General features: G+C 51.6%; 2 protein-coding genes across 3 annotated transcripts in view; both read left to right on the forward strand.

Moving 5' to 3' along the window:
* The first annotated feature begins 2,120 nt into the window (after positions 1-2,120).
* The window catches only part of cdh13 (cadherin 13, H-cadherin (heart)), a 456,795-nt gene continuing 439,068 nt past the window's right edge, over positions 2,121-19,847 (forward strand). The window contains exon 1 of one of the 2 annotated variants that reach the window (XM_064335504.1): positions 2,121-2,306. In XM_064335504.1, the coding sequence (XP_064191574.1) occupies positions 2,262-2,306 (45 nt within the window). In that variant the 5' untranslated portion in view covers positions 2,121-2,261. The remainder of the gene's footprint in view (positions 2,307-19,847) is intronic. The other variant, XM_064335505.1, reaches the window with a different exon arrangement.
* The window catches only part of zgc:173742 (DNA topoisomerase 1), a 566,006-nt gene continuing 565,741 nt past the window's right edge, over positions 19,583-19,847 (forward strand). Inside the window, exon 1 of the mRNA XM_064335501.1 lies at positions 19,583-19,592. The gene's annotated coding sequence lies outside the window, so the exon portion shown is untranslated. The remainder of the gene's footprint in view (positions 19,593-19,847) is intronic.

The following is a 19,847-nucleotide window of genomic DNA, read 5'->3' on the forward strand; positions in this document are numbered from 1 at the left end:
ATGAGCATCGATAAGACCGAGCGCAATTCCTGTTCAGTCTACATAAAGACTTTCCCCTAACCTTTCTTCACTCGACCAGTATTTCTTGCAGCCATGCTATATTCCTGTAGAGCAGAGGCACTGGGTTTGAGGTCAGGCAATTTGGCAAGAATGAGCCTTGCACTACTTGGCTGTGGGGAACTGTTTGAGGTCAGCTTTTTCTATGGGCTCAAGCTGAGGAGTAGCACGTGATTTTTTATGCCTCCGCAACGGCACGGCCGTGGCCGGAGGCACTATGTTTTCGGGTTGTCCATCCGTCCGTCCGTCTCGATTCTCGTGAACGCGATATCTCAGTTATGAGGGAATTTCTTCAAATCTGGCACAAACGTCCACTTGGATTCAAGGATGAACCGATTAGATTTTGGTGGTCAAAGGTCAAAGGTCAGGGTCACTGTGACTGCACAAAACACGTTTTTGCCTTGAGGGAATTTCTTCACATTTGGCACACATGTCCACTTGGACTCAAGGACGAACTGATTAGATTTTGGTGGTCAAAGGTCAAAGGTAAACAACAAGACAAGAATCTTACACGGCCAAGTTTGAGGCCAAAGTTGATGGTCTTATGCGAAGCCCAGGGGGCGCTGTGTAGAGTCACCACAGTTGTTTCCATAAATACTTTTGGAGCAAATTCTGCAGCATTGTCTTGGAAAAGCAATTCCTCGAACCGTCACAACAATTCCTCGCCTCATTTTTCACATCCGGAGTTGTGAGAGAACTTTGACCGCCTTCGGTACGGAAGAAGCAAAGGTCTCTGAGTGATATCGTGGAATCTGGTCCTTTTTCCTACGGCCCACCTCCACTCCCGCTCCTTAAAATGCATATATGCGCGGTTCCATTACTGTTCCGTTTCTGCCATCTGCGTGGAATATGAATTCCGGAACATGTTTTTTCATTACCCGCCATTCTATACTTCATCTCTCTCTCCTGGAGCGCTGCGCTGTTCCATCTCTCTTTGGCGCAAAGCGTCTGTCACGAGAGGTGTGAAGGGTGTGTCGTACGCAGGTTATGCTCGCTGATGGATAGCAGCCTCCCTGAAAAGGACAAAAAAGACCGGCAGTAATATACATGTGACCTTTGTCCCTCAGTCGAAATGATTTCTTATGCATCGTAAATCAATGGTAACGTCTCCCCATCGCGACTTCAGTTCCGCTCTTCTAAAGCCTGTCCAGTGACGGCAAACTGGAAATCCTCGGGAGGGAGGAATTCTGACGGAGTTGCAGATGAATAATTGGGCCCATAAGTTAGCTGAGCATTTAAAGGAGGTCGGGAGTATGGGGACCTGGGGGATGTACTCATTTTCTGTGTGTATCAGTTACATTCAAGAACGAAAAGGGATGCAACTGAAACTCAAGGGATGCAGCTAAATGTTAGAGGGTTTATCATAGAGTGAGACCCCCCTACCTAAGAAATGAATACATTCACTTCTCATGTGGGTCTTGTTTTGCCGACTCTGGAAGCTTTGCATGTCCAATCTATCCTACACACCGCGTAATGCGTGCCCTCGGGCGGGAGCGTAGATGTTAGAGGCAGAGAAGACCTCTGGCAAGACGCCTGTGTAGACTATTATATTTATTTATTTATTTATTTATTTATTTATCTATTTATCTATCAAGAATATAATAGGATTGTACTGATAATGTATGTTTCTGCCTAGTAAAAGTTTGTTTCCACACGACTGTGTGCGTGCGTGTATTAAATGTGGCCGTTTTCAAGATATGTCAGTTATAAAGCTTTTTCTTGAACGCGAACGGGATACTGAAATGACTGTTTACAATTAAGGCAGATGCACGAAGTGCTTTTTTGCCTGTCGTGCTCTATAAAGGTGAAGTTTGTTTAATGATCTTCTAATAAAATGTAAAAGCACTGTCAATAACAACCCACACTCCTCTCTAATGTTGCTCTCAGTAAAATGCCTTACGTTTTGATTTTCAAGGACGCATACATCATTGCTCTGTTTAGAAGAAATAATCTCGCTTGTATTTTGTGTATTTATACAGATGAGCAGTGTCCTATGGATATCAAGAAATCCCCCTGTAAATCTATTGGTTGCGGTCTGGGCGCTGCTACCCAATGCTTTGCTGATGAGGCTGCAGTTCTATTTGGGAAGTTGGCAGCTTGAGGCGAGGGCTTTACTCTCGCGCTGGCAGTTCGACTCTGGAATTATGAACAGAGCTGGTCAAACCTACACGTTGTTTTGAATTTATTGCGAGAGAATTGAGACCATGGAGATCGGAACCCGCATCCTGTTAGCCTTCCTCGTCTGTCAGGTAAGCGCGCACAGCTCTTTTGCTAAATTTGGAATTCGGTCTTTGCACTGGAATCGGCTTCCTGAGGATTAACCTATGCATGCTTATATACATTCATTTTATTTCAAAGGAATCCCTGTTTGCGCGCGTCACCAAGGCGCATTTTACTTTAAGTTTTCACACTATAGCCGTTACGGACGCACGGTGTGATGTATTGACATGTTTTCTTGGAGACGGGTAGCGTATGTGAGAGAATTCTTGTCTGGAAAAAATAGTTCAAATTGCTCACATAAAAGCTATGATGAAAGATGGATGTTGATAGTTAATGGCATGGCACGGGAGGCATGATAGGGATAGCGGAATCACGCTGTCAGTGTTAAAATTGCTGCTGTAGCTGGTGCGACAGCTGGTTCTTCGGGGCGAGGATAGTTTGGCAAATCTGCAGTGGTCAGTTTAAGGATGCCGCTCACATTTGGCCGCTCCTGCGAAGGGGACAATAACGTGCGACGGCTACGTGCGACCCACGACCAGGGATCGCGTCTCCAGACTCATCTGTATTCAGCTCAACTCCCAAGTTTCGCGTCTCTTTGCCTCCGTTCATTTGGCTGAACTGTTCTCAGGGAGATTCACACACCGCCGCGCACGAATTGGACGATCCGCGGGAACGTTAAGAATTCCGTTAATGTCAAAATGATCTTTTGAAAAATATATATTCTTCCTCTTTACTAACTGTTCCATTCGCTCAATGAGGATAATTTTATCTCGTCCCGATTAACATGTTTCAAACATGAATATTGAAATATTCCATTGGGAAAAGCGATGACTGGGAACACCTGCCACTGTCAGTCCAATAATAACTATTTATGTGCGGAAGGGCCAGCCAGTTAGATATTCCTTCAGTGAGAAATGTTGCACGGATGCATCAGTATAGGTGTGTTTTGAGCGGGATGTCGCAGTTTATCTTCGTGGTGTATCACATCTGCATCAGGCACATCTGTCCTCCTCGTGTTGAAATAGGAATGAAACTTCTCATTTCTGAGGTTTACGCACAACAGGTGTTGTATTTAACGCGCCACTGTCACAAACTAGCAGGGTTTCAGAACAGAAGCTGACGTATCAAGCTAATAGAAAACACATGGTCCACACGGTAGAGGCTCGCCGTCCCGTGAACTCGCTGTAATTGCGGAGCTTCTGGCGTCCTCCACTCCCGGCTGCCTACTGGATTAATGCACGCGCGTCCCTCAGGCTCAGCCAATTTATTCTTATTATAATTTTTCTTCCCATATGTATCCATTACGGGGTGCAGCTTTCTTAGCGAAGAATAATACCGAATATACACTGCCATGGTACAGCGGCAGTCGTCGGAATCGTTGCTGCCTTTAGGGAATATCAATTGCAGGCAGTGATTTTAAGGTAAAGCTCTCCTAAATACAAGTAGAAAAAAAAAAAAAAATCCCGAATAGCACGACCTTCAAAGCCTCGGAAAATTACACAATTTGCGAAGACAGTGCGAAGCCATTACAAGTGTAGCGCGACGCGATGTCTTCTCAGTGGGCACATATTGCTTTTATTATCTGGAATCATGTCACGTTTAAAAGTAATCGGTTGTCGGTTGACTTCTATGACTGAGCGGGAGATGTTGGAGTTAAGTCGCCTGGGTCATTTAATTTAGCAGTGACATTTACTGCTGGTGCTTTGGTGTGTTTATAATGTTCCGGTGTCCTTTGCTGAAGACACATAATCAGAAAATCGCGTGAAATATGTGGAGCTTCAGACGCTCGCAATAATGTCTCGCAAAATATAGTTTAAATGTGGTAATTTTATTTTGCGAAACTTTGCTAGTGTCCGACAAAGACCGCAGACTGGGGCGACAGATTTAGTAGAGGAATCTAGTTAACATGCATGCTAATTGCATGCTTTTGTTGTCGCAGGGACCATATTCAGTCTGTAGTTAACCCTGTGGATTGATCGTTTTTTTCAAAGTGGTGTTTATGTTGACGTACAATATGTGAACTATTGTGATGCCCTTCACTGTGTGCATTCAAGCTGGCTAGAAAAGAAAAAAAAAAAAACAATAAAAAAAAATCAAGGTTTAGGTTACATACAGAGTGCATTTTTTCTTATGACTGGAGTAGTACCTGGATTAATTGTTTTTATTTTTGAATATTTGACCTTCATGTAGCCTGGAAAGTAATGCTTATCCCATCAGTGGTGTTAAAGAGGGTACAGGTTAATTCTGCCTCCAATCACATTGTATATTCATTTGTTTTTAAATAAAGGTTTAATCAAGAACGAGAGTTAATATTACCGATGACAGTGCATAAATTAAGACTAATAAAATAGTTAGGTGAGAAAAACCCTATCACAACCAACATATTGCACATTGCTTGCCATGTTATCCTTCCTTTAAAAACTGGAATACACCTTATACGTAGTGGATATTTTAAATATAGTTTAAACAGATTTTACACCAGAGTAATATATAGAAATTTATGAACGCGGCAAACTTGTTTGTTTCACACATTGTGAAGAGTAGCGATATCTTGATACAATTTTATCTAAGTGTGTTTTCAGCAACTACCGTTTCCATAAGGGCTGTACATTCCTCAGGAGCACCATCACCACAACAGCAACAACAGCAGCAACAACAACTATATTGTAGACTTTGGAAAAGTAGCAACGTATAATTGATGTGAGCCCTGGGGACTAAAAGTGATTCAGTAAAGGTATGCGAGAAGATGAATATGCCCGACTGCGCTGCTAGCTTCTTATTCACTGGATGCTCAGACCTCCCTCCTTCACCCCATCCCATGTCGTCGTGGCCTTTCCAGTTTCTTCCTAATGAATTTTTCCCAGGGTTCGCTCCTGTGGGCCGGCCCCCCGCGCGCTCCCTCCTCTGCACACAGACGGCGGGCTCCCCGGGTTCCGGCACGCCGCGTTATTTACAGCGGGGCAGGTGGGACGCCGGCTCCGTCCCGTCCCGTCTCCGCTCCTGCGCGCCTCCTCTATAAATCCCTGTTTTTAAATTAAACGCTAAGCAGCGCGCTCCCCGGGATGATTCAGAATAATCACGGAGCTGCCAGCACGCGCAGACACTCGTATATTTCTCCCTCTCTTCCCCCCTCTCTTTCTCTACCTCTCTCTCTCTCTCTCTACCTCTCTACCTCTCTCTCTCTCTTTCTCTACCTCTCTCTCTCTCTCTCTCTCTCTCTTCTCTCCTCTCCTCTCTCTTCTCTACCTCTCTCTCTCTCTCTCTCTCTCTCTCTCTCCTCTCTCCCTCTCTCTCTTCTCTCTCTCTCTCTCTCTCTCTTTCTCTGCCTCTCTCTCTCTCTCTCTCTCTCTCTCTCTCCCTCGTTTCCCCTCCCGACGCTCCGGTGGGGGGCTCCCCAGTCCGACCGGTTCCGCGCGTTGTAGAGTTAAAAAAAAAAAAAAGTATATATTTACTGCTCCGTTTCTTTCAAACGGCTCGGTAAACTGCCGGCTTTATTTTTTATTTTGAAAATGAACGGGCAGGAGCAGAGGGGGGAGGAGGAAACGCGATTTTCCTCGACGGTGGTCGGAGGTGCTCGCGCTCTGCTAAGCGCATTTCCTGCGTGCGGACTGAGGACTGGGAGGCGGTCATTACAGGATAAGGGAGAAGGCGGCTGCGTTGGGCTGCGACCGGTCGGGGGCCTGTCACACGCGCGGCCCTTTTAGCGACAGTGAGAGGCCCCGGCGCTCCCCCCTCCCTGCGGCCCGCTCCCTCTCTACGGGCAGTAACAGGTGCAGGCCGGCCGGCCGGCCAGGGACACGCCCGCGGCAACCTCAGCTGCTCCCTGGCAGGACAGGCACGGTGCCTCCTCAGGCTGGAGTCCAGTCAAACCCCTCCTCCTCCTCGAGCTGGACGAGGGGCCCGGAGATCAGGATGCCCCCCTCGCTGCCGCTGAAGAGAGGGCGCTCCGGGGGAGCGGCCGCGCCCCACCGCTGCTCGATCAGCTGCCCCACAGCTGCCCACTTCGGAGGCGTGGCGTTGCTGATCCGCGATTGGGCCCTTTCACGCATTTCGGCCAATCGGAGGCCCCCCGGATGAACGGTCCAGGCTCGGTTGCGGTCTGACACACATAGGCTTCGAATAGGCAAACTAACAGCCCTGATTAAAATAAATAAAAACGTGTGATTTTTTTTCTGTTATTTTCTTTAACCGGGATTGACCTGAGGTCGACCGTCGCTGCGTGTACTTATGTACATGTGGTCACAACGGGTGGCCCGGCACAGAACGCATTAAAGGATTTCTGATCAGGAGTGCCACTACGGAACACCTCTCCATCTTTCACCCCATTAATACAGCGCCCGCCTGCTCCCTCCCTGTGCCCTCCGATGAGGAAGGTGGGAGGGGGGCAACCCCAGCACCAACAGTTTCCGTGATACGATTTTAACAAGAAATAAGAGCCCTCCCCATCCCCTCCCCCCCTGGCTCCTGGGTGGCTTACACGCTTTCCCTTTCATTGAAACGATGGGCGGTTCGGAGCAGAAGAGCCCGGACGAGGAAAACGAAGGTCCTTGTAATGGCGGTAATGAGAGAGTCGGTCATTACGTTTAATGTTTATCCTTTGAATGGAGCGCCTCTCTGCAGACCCCTCCGCGCACTCGCCGGGCAGCTGAGGTTAACTACGGCGCCGCCGCCTCCATTCGCCGCCCCTAATTACCGGCTCCTTTCGCAGCTGTGCGTGTGTGTGTGTGTGTGAGAGTGTGAGAGAGATGCAGAGAGATAGAGAGAGAGGGAGAGATACAGAGAGTTACAGAGAGAGAGGGAGAGAGAGAGGGAGAGAGAGAGGGAGAGGGAGACAGCAAGAGAGGGAGAGAGTGTATGTGTGTGTGTGCGACCTGGCATGGGACGGTTTTGCAAACGATCACGCAGAACGGAAGTTTGGGCTTTTTTTTCTCGCGGATGTGTCAGACTCGGGGTGGGGGTGTGGGGGGGTGGGGTGGGGGAGAGGGGGCTCGCAGTCGGGACGTGCGGCGGCACTTTCGCCGGCGTGTTCCGCCGGTGAGGAATGACGCACGCACCGCGGGGGGTTCTCGGAGGGCGAAGAGCGAGGATGACTCTCCCCCCCGAGGGCCCCGCGCGGCACCGAGCGATCCGAGCCGCGCCTCTTAAAAAAGATCCTCCTGTCATAATCACGCTGTGCATCGTCCACCCTCCATCCGTTTCGATAATGGGTAATGACAGGAGCGCCTGAGTGCCTATCAGGTACCCGAATTCAGCAGAGGCACCCTTTAGACCACACCGTAATTGCCCAAGTGAATGAAAGTACCCATTACGAAGACCACATTATACGTAATAGATTAGCCTGTTGGTTTTTTGGACCACGTGTTTCAGAAGAGGTTCCCATTAGATATAGCGCTCTGAGTGACACTGTGCACTGTTGCTATGAAGTACATCCATCCGATCCCGATCAGACTCCTTTCTAATGGCGTATCCGCTTACATTATTGATGATGAGTCGACGTTAATAAATGTGTTTTTTTTTTTTAATGAGGTAGAATGCAGCGATTAATAATTTAGCGCGTGTAACTGCACTGTAATCTGCGGTGTTACCTCGAGCAGCCTTTGGGTGTAGTGTGCAGTGCCGCTCGCAAGCGGGGGCTTTTTGAAGGATGCCAGGCTTTCTCCCTTTCCTTGCGATGGAGAGGAAATGAAAGAGTGCGGAGGAAGAGGCAGGCCGAGTTTGGGAGTGCGTGGGCCGTCACTTTGTCATCCTGATGACTCCATCTCCTGTGTTTACTCTCCTCATCTGTCTGTCTGTCACATAATTGTCAGAAAAGCCATGGAGCCAGGTTCCAAGTCCCGCAGCTCAAGCACTGAGCGTGTGGCCCGTGTTATAGCACTGAATCCTTTACTGCACACAGCACGTGCACACACACGTACACATGCATGCACACTGAAACACACACACACACAGACACACACACACACACACACACTCACATACACACACAGACAGACACACACACACACACGTACACACTCAAACACATACACGCACAGACAAACACACACACACTAACACACACACACTCACACACGCACACACACGTACACATGCATGCACACTCAAACACATACACACACACACACACACACACACTCACATGCATGCACACTGAAACACACACACACACTCACACACACCTACACATGCATGCACACTGAAACACATACACACACACACACACACACACACTCACATGCATGCACACTGAAACACACACACACACACGCACACACACCTACACATGCATGCACACTGAAACACATACACACACACACACACACACACACACATGCATGCACACAGAAACACACACACACACACGCACACACACCTACACATGCATGCACACTGAAACACATACACACACACACACACACACACACACTCACATACATGCACACTGAAACACACACACTCCCGCACACACACATGCACACTCAAACGCATACACTCACACTCACACACACACACACTCGCGCGCAGCAGGTGCACACACTCCCGCACTCAAACACATACACGGAAAGGAAACTGAAATGAATTCAGCCTAGCCACGGAAAAGTCTTACGCAATCCTGCGCGTGCAATCTCGCACAATCCTTGCGCAGTCATCGCCGTCTCGGACCGCCCTCCGGTAGTCTCTGGATCAAATCCGCCGCTCGCTCTCTCTCTTAACCCAAAACCGCTCGGAGGCGCGCGCATCTGTTCGGCCGGGAAATTTCAAACCTTCGCCTCCCGCCGCGCGCCGATCCTGGCTCGAGCCGCCGACTCCGCCAGCGTAGCTCCCGAACAGAAATCTATTTCCCGGAATCCTTTGACGCCCCGCGCGAGCCCTGCTCCCCCCGCACCCCCTGCGGAAAGGATTCATGTTTTTCCTTTTGACTGAGTAAATGCCTCTCTTTGTACAGGCCGCTTTTCCGCTGGCTTCGACGCCCGCTGTTCGGTAACTGCGCCCTGTGCTCTGTATGTGTGGGGTTCTGTGTTGGTTATGCAACCCCCCCCCCCCCCCAACCCTTGCCCATTCAAGTAGCCTGCAGCCTGTAGCAGGGCCTCAGCTCTGTATTCTCAGCTCTAAGGCAAAAAATATTGGGGGGGGGGGTGGGCTCTCAAATATATTTTGTAAGAAATTAAAAATAGGCCTTGGGTCCTTCCCTGTTTCAAAATGCCTTGCTTCACCGGAATGAATCCCCCAAGGACTGCCTTACGCAAACCTGGTCAGACCTGAGTTAAAACAGAACACAGGCTCTCAAAAGGGCCCCGGCAAGTTCCAGAACCAGGCCCGGAACAGTCCAGAGCTGTTCAATACTTCACTGCGCTGATAATTGGCAAACAGCCTAATTTTACAAAGTACATTTGTATTCCTTGATAAAAAAATAAAAAGATCATTCATAAATTAATTACATGGAGAGTTTGCAATATTGTTTCAGCCAGGCGTTGTTTTGTGCAGAATATTTGGTGACATTTTAACTAATCCTAAACATTCAGGTTCTCTTGTGGATTATGTGAATGCACAGGGCCCGGAGAAACGGCTTTTGGACCTGACCCAAAATGGCAGCCGGGACCCGAGCGGCAAGTCGGCAAACTTCTGAACCGTACGCTTGCCTGGTTTCGAGCGCTCGGGACCCCTGTTAGCCGCGGAGGGGAAGGTGTCTGCGAGAGGGCTGGGGATTTGATGGGAATGACCCCCCGGGGATCGCAGCGTAGACGCCCGCGGAGACGGGAGGAGTCGGGGGGGCTGACATCACATCAGAAATGACTAATGGCCCAGGAGAGGAGGGAGGTGAGGCCGGGAGTCTGGAGCGTCCTGATTAATGATGATTGATCTGAATTCATTACCGCCAGCCGTCGCCCTCCGCCGCCACTGCGTTCCGCAAAGGGGCAATCTTTGATCGATCGCTGATCACAGCGGCTGTGTGTGTGTGTGTGTGTGTGCGCGTGAGTGTGTGTGTGTGTGTGTGTGTGTGTGTGTGTGAGTTAGTGTGTTGAGTGTGAGGGGTGTGTGTGTGTGTGTGTGGGTGAGAGTGTGAGTGTGTGTGTGTGTGTGTGTGTGTGAGTAGTGTGGTGTGTGTGTGTGTGTGTGTGTGTGTGTGTGTGTATGTGTGGTGTGGTGTGTGTGTGTGTGTGTGTGTGTGTGTGTGAGTGTGAGTGTGTGTCTGTGTGTGTGTGGGTGTGTGTGCGTGTGTGAATGTGAATGTATATGTGTGAGTGTGAGTGTGAGCGTGTGTGTGTGTGTGTGTGTGATTGTGTGAGTGTGTGTGTGCATGTGTGTGTCAGTGTGTGTGTGTGGGTGTGTGTGTGTGTGTGTGTGAGTATGTGTGTGTGTGCGTGTGTGTGTGAGAGTGTGAGTGCGTGTCTGTGTGTGTGTGTGTGTGTGTGTGTGTGTGTGTGAGTGTGAGTGTGTGTGTGTGTGACTCGTAGCTGACTCGTGGTGTGCATTGTCCCTAAGAATGGATTTCTGAGACTGGCTAATTACAGCTCGCTAGTCGTGAGTTTCAGTGCACTGCACTGTGCTTCGCCTCGCTGAGCCTGTGACTCAAGTCCTCACTTTGAATCAAAAAGTCGGTGTGAGCAGGACCACCTCTCCATGTGTAGAATGAAACAGTGTTATGCCAGCCCCAACAACTTCCCCTGTGTCCCCGCCCCCTAGAAATGTGGGGGAAGAGTGGTTTCCCTTCTCAGCAGATGCTGCAGGTGAACCTTCACTTGAACAAAACACTATAAATCATACATAACAGTGTCATAAGCATGATATAACACCGCTCATATCTAGTCATAACAGTGCAGTACAGTTTGTGATGTTTTGTCTTTTTTATTATATGTGGCCACGGGTGTTGCAAATGAGAAAGAGCTATAAGCACTTAATTATTCCCGGACTTGACATCGCATCGATGTAAATAGCGATGTCACAATGACATAAATAAGTGAAAATATTTAAGCATTACTGTTGCTGCATTACTGCTTAGGAATAAAGGAGAAAGCTGAGGCTGAGCCGAGCGGAGTCTCAGCAATCCCTCAGCATGGCTCGGCAGCGGGTGGAGGCGGGGCCTGCGCCAGCAGGGAAGGAAGGGGCGTCGGCATTGTTTGACCCGGGCGGCGCGTTTCCGCTCTCGTTCCGCTCCCTCCTGTTGCCTCTTATTTTGTCGGATCCGCAGCTGCCTGTCACCTCCGGGAGAGAGGCGAATCAATCACCGTCAGCTCGGGATCTGACACCCGCAGTACCCTCGGCGGCCACCTAGATGGCGACGCTGTGCCGGCAGCTCTCCCGAAGAGAAGCGCTTTGATCCTGGGGACAGAGCAGTGTTGTGTGTGTGTGGGTGTGTGTGTGTGTGTGTGTGCGCGGGTGTGCGTGCTTGAGTATGTTTTCCAAATTAGTGCTGCCAAAGCTGATTAAACTGTTGAGCAGGGCGTCTGAAGATAGCTGCTGCTGGACTGCTGTTCCGAAGGCACAAGAACACACAAACACACAAACACACAAACACACAAACACACAATGCTGCGCTCTTGTTTCCAGGCAGCTAGGAAGGGCTTCCAGTTTTGCTCCTTTTGAAACGGTGGCACGGTGCCGTGAGAAAGTGAGTTCTGTCTCAACTGAGGGAGAGGGAAAGAGAGGGAAAGAGAGGCAAAGAGCAGAGGAGGGGGGGGAAGAAGAAAGAGAAGGGAAGCGAGGGTGAAGAAAGAGAGAGAGAGAGAAGGCGGGTATCCGCTGTACACCTGTTGTCACAGCTGCAGCCCTATGCGGTTGCCTAACAGTATTTCATTTATTTTGCGCAACTTATTTTTTGCAGTTGTTCGGAACAGCAGTCGTTTTGTCTGAAAAAAGGCTGGCTGCCCGCCAGCGAGAAAACAAAGGGGGAGCTGGAGAAACAGATACCGCGGTCCTCCCAGAGTCCTTTGCTCCGGCGAATGTCTGGCGAGTCTCGCGGAGGGACGGTCTTTCTCCGAGCGATGGAAACGGAAGCTTTCGCCGCCGTGCGCGGCCTTCAGAACGCCGCTCCCTGTGCAGCCGGGATACTGGCGAGCTTTGGCAGCTCTGTCGCCGAACGTACGTGAACGCAAAAGCGCGTGAGCCAAGATGGATGCCTCGTGGCAGCTCTGTCGCCGAACGTACGTGAACGCAAAAGCGTGTGAGCCAAGATGGACGCGTCGTCACGTTGCGGGCACGTGTCAATGGGCCTGAAGCCTAGCCGGGTGAATGTTTTGTCCTTTGAGATATGTAGCCTTGACAGAACAAAGCTGTCATCCTTGGTCCTGGCGGCTGACTGTACCGCATGTTCTCTGGATGTCTTTAAGCTAATGACTGTCCCTGAACTGTACAGAGAATCTAAAATGGGCCTATGAAGACAATGACTGCAGAATCAGGTTCTTATTATATTCTCATTGGAATAAATGCCTCCAAGGTTGATTGGGGCTGAATAATCAACCTTGGAGATAATGCAGCATCACATCAGGCAAACCCACCCTACAGGACCAAGGCTGAGGTAAAATAGCGGTGTCTGATGTATCATGGAAATGGGAAAATTGTATGATGATGATTTCCCAGCGTCCTCTGAAGGGGTAAAAAAAAAGAAATTTAAAAGGGGAGGGAAAGGGGTCCCTGAGGGTGAGCGTAGTGACATTGTCATCCGCGCAATGACGGGGAGAACGGCAGAGCCTCTGCGCTGCGATAGGACCGAACGTCTTAATTAAATCCGAAGGAAGGAAGAGCCGATTGGCTCAGGGAGCTGGGAGCGCTCGGGCGCGCCGGCCTGCTCAGAGGCGTGTCCCTCAGACGAGGGACGGCGGAGGATTCGGGTCGCGGGAGGAGCGCGGGCAGCCCAGCTCTTTAAATAACACCTTCCTTTCCTCCGGGCCTCCCGCCACCTGTTTGGACCCCGTGAGCCGCACCTTAATTAACAAACTCCTGACCCAGATGTGGACGCGCGCTTTCGCCGTTTGACCTGCAGGGGGCAAAAAAGTGTGCGGGCGGGCGATCCGAGCATATGCGTGTCATCTGGACCCATGCAAGGGAGAGGGAGAGAGCAGGGAATGGTGGAGACAAAGAGAGAGGGAGAGAGAAGAGATGGGGAAGGAAGGCGAGGGGAAGAGGGAAACGAGACGTTTTTGAGGTAGGAAGGGAGAAGGAGAGAGATGGAGAGAGAGAGAGGAGGGTGAGAATTAAAAAAAGCCATGCGATGTTTCAGAGGGCTTTAATGAGCTGAGGACCTTCTGCAGCCCTCCCCCTCCCTCCCTCCTCTGCGGGTAGCCGAGCAGGTCGGGTCTCTTGGGAGACGCCGGCGTACGCAGGAAGCAGATGAGATTTATTTTCTCCGCGCGACTCTCAGCGTTCCATCGCCGATGTCGTTCGCCCGTCCGCACGCCTCGGCGAGCGCGCGTTTCTCTTCTCCGCCGTTCGGCTCCCGGCCCGCCGTGGCCGCCGAGCCCCCGCGGCCCGACGATGGCCCGGCTCGTAGCCGAAAGCCGCGCCGCCCCAGTTTGTTTTTTACGAAGTTAAACAAGGAGACGCGGTCAATTACGCCGGTGATTACGGGCGCGCGGCTCCGCTCCGCACGCCGCCTCTCCTCCTCCTCCTCCGCCTAAGCGCTATGGATTACCTGCTCAGCAGAGCCCGATACCCGCTAATGGCCCGCACCCGCTCAGGTTTGCAAACAGCCGTTTAAACACACGTGTGGTGGAGCGGGCTGACAGGGGGAACCCATTTCGGCGGGGAGGAGACCCGTTCGGCTCCCGGAAGATTCCGGGCGATGCGGACGACTCTCGAGGTTTTTTCCCGGGGCGGGGGGTTCGCCGAGCTCTGCCCTGGCGATGACGAGCGGGCCTTCTACCCCCGCCTCCCTATCCGCCGCGCCGCGCCGTTCGCCTTTCCGTGCGGGCTCCCTGTCTGATGGGGGTGGGGGGGAGGGGGGGTGGGGGCAGGCGCGCCCCGGAGTGTCGAGCCAGCTGCTGATTGCCGGGGCGTCGCGCTCGGGGGTCCCGCCGGCCCACTTAAACATGCGCGGCCCGTCTCCGCCGCTCCTCCCCCTCCGTGACCCCCTCTCTCCGCGCCGGCGCTTCGCTAACATTCTGCGGAATATTCCGGACGCATGCGGCTCCGTTCTCAGGCTGCGGGCTTATTTATGAAGATCCCCCTGAATGAGCGTGTGTGCAGTCTGCACGGCACGAAAACGACAGACAAAAAGTAGCACCATCCCCCCCCTTCCTTTCTGAATACTCAATGCTGTACATTTTGAATAAATAATCACCTGTTGCCCTAACCCTGAGAGTTGTCAATGCTCGGAGCAGCTTTATAGAACATGCAGTAGTGGCATTGCTTTATGTAGTGCTGAATTCTCTCTACCCTGTAGGTAAAAGATGAGCCAAGATGGGCTGAATAGCCTGTTCTTGTCATTATGTGTACTTATATTGTTAGGTTCAGTTCTGCGCATAATGCACCAGTAGATATTCTCTAGTCTGTCGGTAAAAGGCAAGCCTAGGAGGGCTGAGTGACCTGTTCTGCTCGTTATGTATTCTCATTCTCTAACCCCCACCCCCTCCCTCATCCGAAGTCTCAGTTATTAGAAGCGATGGGAGAGTGAGATTTCACGATCCCCCTCTGGGCTGTAGTTCCTACACGGATCACCTGACGCGGATGTAAATGCCCTCAAATTAAAGCTGACGGTCTGCCCTTAACCGCGTATTCATTTCGTTTCATTTCGAATCCAATGTGCTGGAGCACGGAGCCAAACAAATAGATACCATGTCCCAGTCCAGATACTTACGGGCTGCGCTGTATGTCAGTCACTGACGTATTTGAACCAATCAAAAGAAATGATGTCCACGGAAATGAACAGTGATTGGTTGACATCAGTAAGCGCCTGATGACTCCTTCTCTGGGATTCGTGTAGCCTCAACAGTATGAAGCATGAAGCCACCGCCTCACAGGGAGAGCATGCAAATGAGAGTTTACCTGTGCGAGCCGGCCGCCTGGTTTAAAATATTACAGCTGATACCTTTTACAGCACAGTCTTATCTTAGCACTGTGTTACTCTGCTCCCCCCCCCCCTTCCTGTCTGAATGCAGTTACTGTGCAGCGTCTTATCAGATGACGTGCAGAACGGGTTTCAGGAGAGGTCTTGCTTTTTGTTTATTTTCCTTTGCCTTGTCAGATTTTCAGCAGTTCTGGCCACCTACCTCTGACACCGAGCCACTGAAATCGGGGATAGGGGCATGGGGGGATCAGGCCAGAAAATCCGGAGGGCGATTCCTGCCCTTTTGGGGCCTATACCGCCCTAGAGAAACCGGAAGGGATTTTCCCTGTTTGGGAATTTGCTCAGTTTAAATCACACAGGGGCCTACAGAGTAAGGGTTGGCAGGGAGAGCTGTGTCTGTGTCTGTTTTTCTTAATGCCATCCTCCGCTCTTAATTATTTAACCAATCGTTTATGTCATCTGACCCTTTAACTAAATGCATCGATTATCTGATGAATAACAGCTGAAGGCTGCTCTTGTGTACTCGTAAGGAACCTCTAACTGTGGTCTAATGTGCGAGGGAAGTGTCAGCGGCGCACACAGCTAATTTGCTAATTGCGCTCGGGTAATTGGCGGACGCATAAACCACCGTACGCGCCAGCCCCCCCCTCGCAAGTGCGCCCCCTGGAGGGCAGGTCAAGGGTACAGCACTCCAGTCCGAGAAGGCTGGAGTATTATTTATAATATTTTTATTTATTTATTTATTTTGCTCTTGCCTTTGGAGAGCCGCAGGATGGCTTCCTTTGGCTTTTACCTTATTAGATTAGGAACAGATCTGGGTGAGTTAACTGCGCAGTCGAGCACTTTAGTTTAGTCAATTAAGCGCTGAGTAATCAGGACAACCTGCATGTCCTGGGGCTCTCCAAGGGCAGGGAAGTAGAGCAGCGGTCCACGGGGGGGTCCACAGTTGTGTGCCACGGGGGGGGGGCCTCCCGCTCGGCGCGTCGCTAGGCCTCGCATAGCGGCACATTAACGACACTTCAGAATTCGCTCCAAGCGACCCGCGGCCGGGTCCTCTTTCGAACGCACGTACCTGACGCGCGCTTCGTTTCGGACCGGAGTTATCTACAGCCGACCCGAAAAACGGGCGAATCGGCTTCGGCGGACGAGTTCGGGTTCGGCGCACCTGCCGTCGGCCCGCGTGAGCGCCGAGGTGGAGGCGGGGGCGGGGGGAGGGTGCGGCGCGGAAAGCAGACGCCCAACACGCCGCGCTCTGTGATTCTCCCATATGCTCCTGCTCCAATTAGCTCCGGCGGATAGGGAGCGCTCGAAGAGAGAGAGAGAGAGAGAGGGAGAGAGAGAGAGAGAGAGGGAGAGAGAGAGAGGGAGAGGGAGAGAGAGAGCCTCCGCTGGGGACGCGGGCCCTTTTTCGGATGAAGCGATCCGCCTGGAGGCACCTGGGGCCGTCGGCGCCATCTGGGCGCGTGTCTGCCTTTAATGCCGCGTCCCGCGTAACGCGGAACTCCGGGGCCGGGCCGAGCGTCTCCACCTGTTGCAACACCTGGACGGGCGTGCCTCTCTCCTTCCCGACGGCTCCGCGCGAATCCCCCTGCCGCCTAAGAGCAGATGCGGAGCGTGCTCTGCGGGCCGTTCGCCACGGCAACGTGCGGAGGATACGCATCGCCGGCCTTACCTATGAAGAACATTTAAATGCCAACGAGATGTGCTTTAGTGTGTGTGTTCAGTACGCTTTGTATTTCGCCACAAGCTGGCATTTAGGCGTATAATCCTACGTAAGTATTTGATACCCTAAAAAATCTATTGGTTTTTTAAAATAATGATTTGGATTCAGAAGAGCAGGAGGCCTTTATCAGTTTTGGAATGTGGCTTTCTCCCAGAGAGCTCCGCTAACTGTGGTACATGGGCAGTGTAGTATAATGGGTAAGGAGCTGGTCTTGTAACCTAAAGGTCGCAGGTTCGATTCCCCGCTAGGACACTGTCGTTGTACCCTTGAGCAAAGTACTTAACCTGCATTGCTCCAGTATATATCCAGTTGTGTAAATGGATACAATGTAAGTCGCTCTGGATAAGAGCGTCTGCTAAATGCCTGTAATGTAATGTAACATGGTTCCACCAAAGCGGCGCCTAGTCGTCCACCAATCAGGAGCTTGGGTTTCGGGTTTATGCAAATGGGGGTTTACCTGCAGAATGCCGTAGCGCACTGTCGGCATGTGATTAGTGCAGAAAGCTAGCCTCATATTTAGCAGCAACGTTTGAGGATTTGCAGTTAATAGAAGCCCTTTATTACGCTGCACGCCGTAGGCAGGGAGAGCGCTGGCGCAGGGCTTAGCGGTGGCAGCGGGGAGCGCGCGCCTCGTCCTGGCTGCGCTCCTGGGACGACGGCGGGAGGGAGGAGGGCGCACCTGCGGATCAGGAGCCGCCGCGCGCCGCGCCCGGCGCCGTGCGAAATGTTGTCAAACACTATCTGCAATCTCAGAGGGAGATTAGAGCGTGCGCGGGGTCCTGCGCCGCCGCGCGCGCCGCTTCTGTCATGCGCGTCGCCAACGCGCTTCTCTCCGCGAAGCCGCGCGCTGCCGAGACTTCACCCGCGATGGGGGGAAGAGGCTTTGCGATAACTGGAAGGGGCGGAGCTACTGTAACGCATGCAGTCACTGACTCATCTTTGCGGTTTGCTGTGGAGAGGGAAACCTTTTGTTTGGTTAAAAAAAAATGTGATTGACGGCCCATTACGGAGCTCATGAAAACTCTGGTGCTTTCCCGGAGCAAATTTCAGATAAGGGTAGGGAATTTCCAGTCCCAGTAATTGGCAGAAATGAGTGTTAGCACTCCCTAGCAATCTAAGATTTACAGAGGCAAAGACGGGGAAAAATACAAAAATGTGTTTTCTTATGAAATGTAGAACAGTAAATTGAAAGCTGGTTGCAGGCAGCAGGTGGCACAGAGGAGATGATCTCGTGTGATGTGCGTACTGCGCGTGCTGTGAAATGGAGCAGTGCTGCCCGTCCCTGTGCACGTGGTGATGACCCCGTCGTGGGGCCCTCGCAGCAGCTTGAGAGTGATGCTCCGGGAACGGTCGAGCCCAGGTAATCCAATCGCGGTCGGGCCCAGGTAATCCAAACCCGGGCCATCCAATCGCGTGGCAGGAACCGAGCCGAGGCGGACGGCGTGGCCCCGGCCTCGTAGCGGCCTGTCCGCCCGCGTTGGTTTTGTAATCAGTGGAAAGGTCAGCTCCGCCGCGCGGCTCGCCGACGTGACTTTCCCCGCCGGCCCCGCCGCGGCACGCCCGCCGTCGCTCTGAAAAGGGCCGAGGCCTCCCGGGGTCGAGCTGCGTCTCCCTGGCGCCGTGTTTCCCGCTGCCAATCGGGGAGCGGGGGGTGGGGGGGGGACGGCACTCGAGCGACAGCAGCAGAGAAGTGAAGGAAGAAAGCTTTCCGTCTCTACATCAGCGACGGCTGGAAGGAGTGTTCCTCCACTCAGAAATGTCTCGCTTTGATGCTTGAGCGAGCCCTTGCAGAAATGCAATGCACCGCAGTATATATGTTCTGAAAAAATAATGATTAATATGCGCTACAGCTATGCGTAAATGAGATGCCAGATTGCAATGATACATTTGTACGTTTCCCTATATATTGTGAAGTCTTGTGAAATGCACGTTTCATTTGAAAACGTCCATTTGAATGTGAAAGGCTTCCCTCTCCCTTTCAAGTGTGAATTTACCCATAATCCCGCGGTGCAGGGGACTGGGACGGGGGACAGAGGGCGGAAGATTTCAGGAGGGACGATTACTTCCCCGTGGCGAATGTGCTGACGTGAGCGGAGCGGCCGTCCTTTTCACCGCGCGGGCGGGAATGATTCCCCTCGCGGCGGGAAGATAGCGGCGGCTCCGGAACGCGAGCAAGGTCATTTACCTTTACCCACAATCCATCAGGAGCGCGGATCTCCTGCCTCTGCGCGCGGTGCACACCGACCGGTCCACGGGAAAGACAACACCCTTCGTTCAGGGGACTTACCCACAATCCACCGGCAGCCTGGATGGGATAGAGCTAGACAGGTGGATACGGGCAGCAATCCCGACAGACTGCAGAGAGAGAAATTGGGCTGAAATTTTGTGTTCGTTTTCAGATTTTTACAATGGTTTCTTTCTTTGTGGATCTGGAGCCCTGCTTAGTTATTGCAGGCAGGAAATGAACGTTTTATTTAGTGTGTTTTTCTAAGGCAAAATTTCTCTTCACCAGCATGGTTATTTAAAGGTCCAGGCCAGAGGTAACAGCTGGACTAAGATCTGCGTGAGACAGAGGAGAGGTGGAATTCTGTTTATCTTCAGTTTAATGAACCAGCAGCTCCACTGAAGTGAAAGCTTTAGATGTATAGTATGCTATTCCAGTATCGTGTGCTGCTCCTGCTTCTTGTTCCATGCTAGTTATGTCACTTATAAAACTACTCCATTTTGTTACCGAACCACAAATAGCTGCCTTTCTGAACTCTTCCATTGTTCACAGAGGCACAGAAACCGCTCGGAATGCGGTCGGTGAGAGCCACGATCAGCGGTTGTCCGTGCTATATTTCA

The sequence above is a fragment of the Anguilla rostrata genome, chromosome 5 (genome assembly GCF_018555375.3).
Source record: "Anguilla rostrata isolate EN2019 chromosome 5, ASM1855537v3, whole genome shotgun sequence".
In the NCBI taxonomy this organism is placed as follows: Eukaryota; Metazoa; Chordata; class Actinopteri; order Anguilliformes; family Anguillidae; genus Anguilla; species Anguilla rostrata.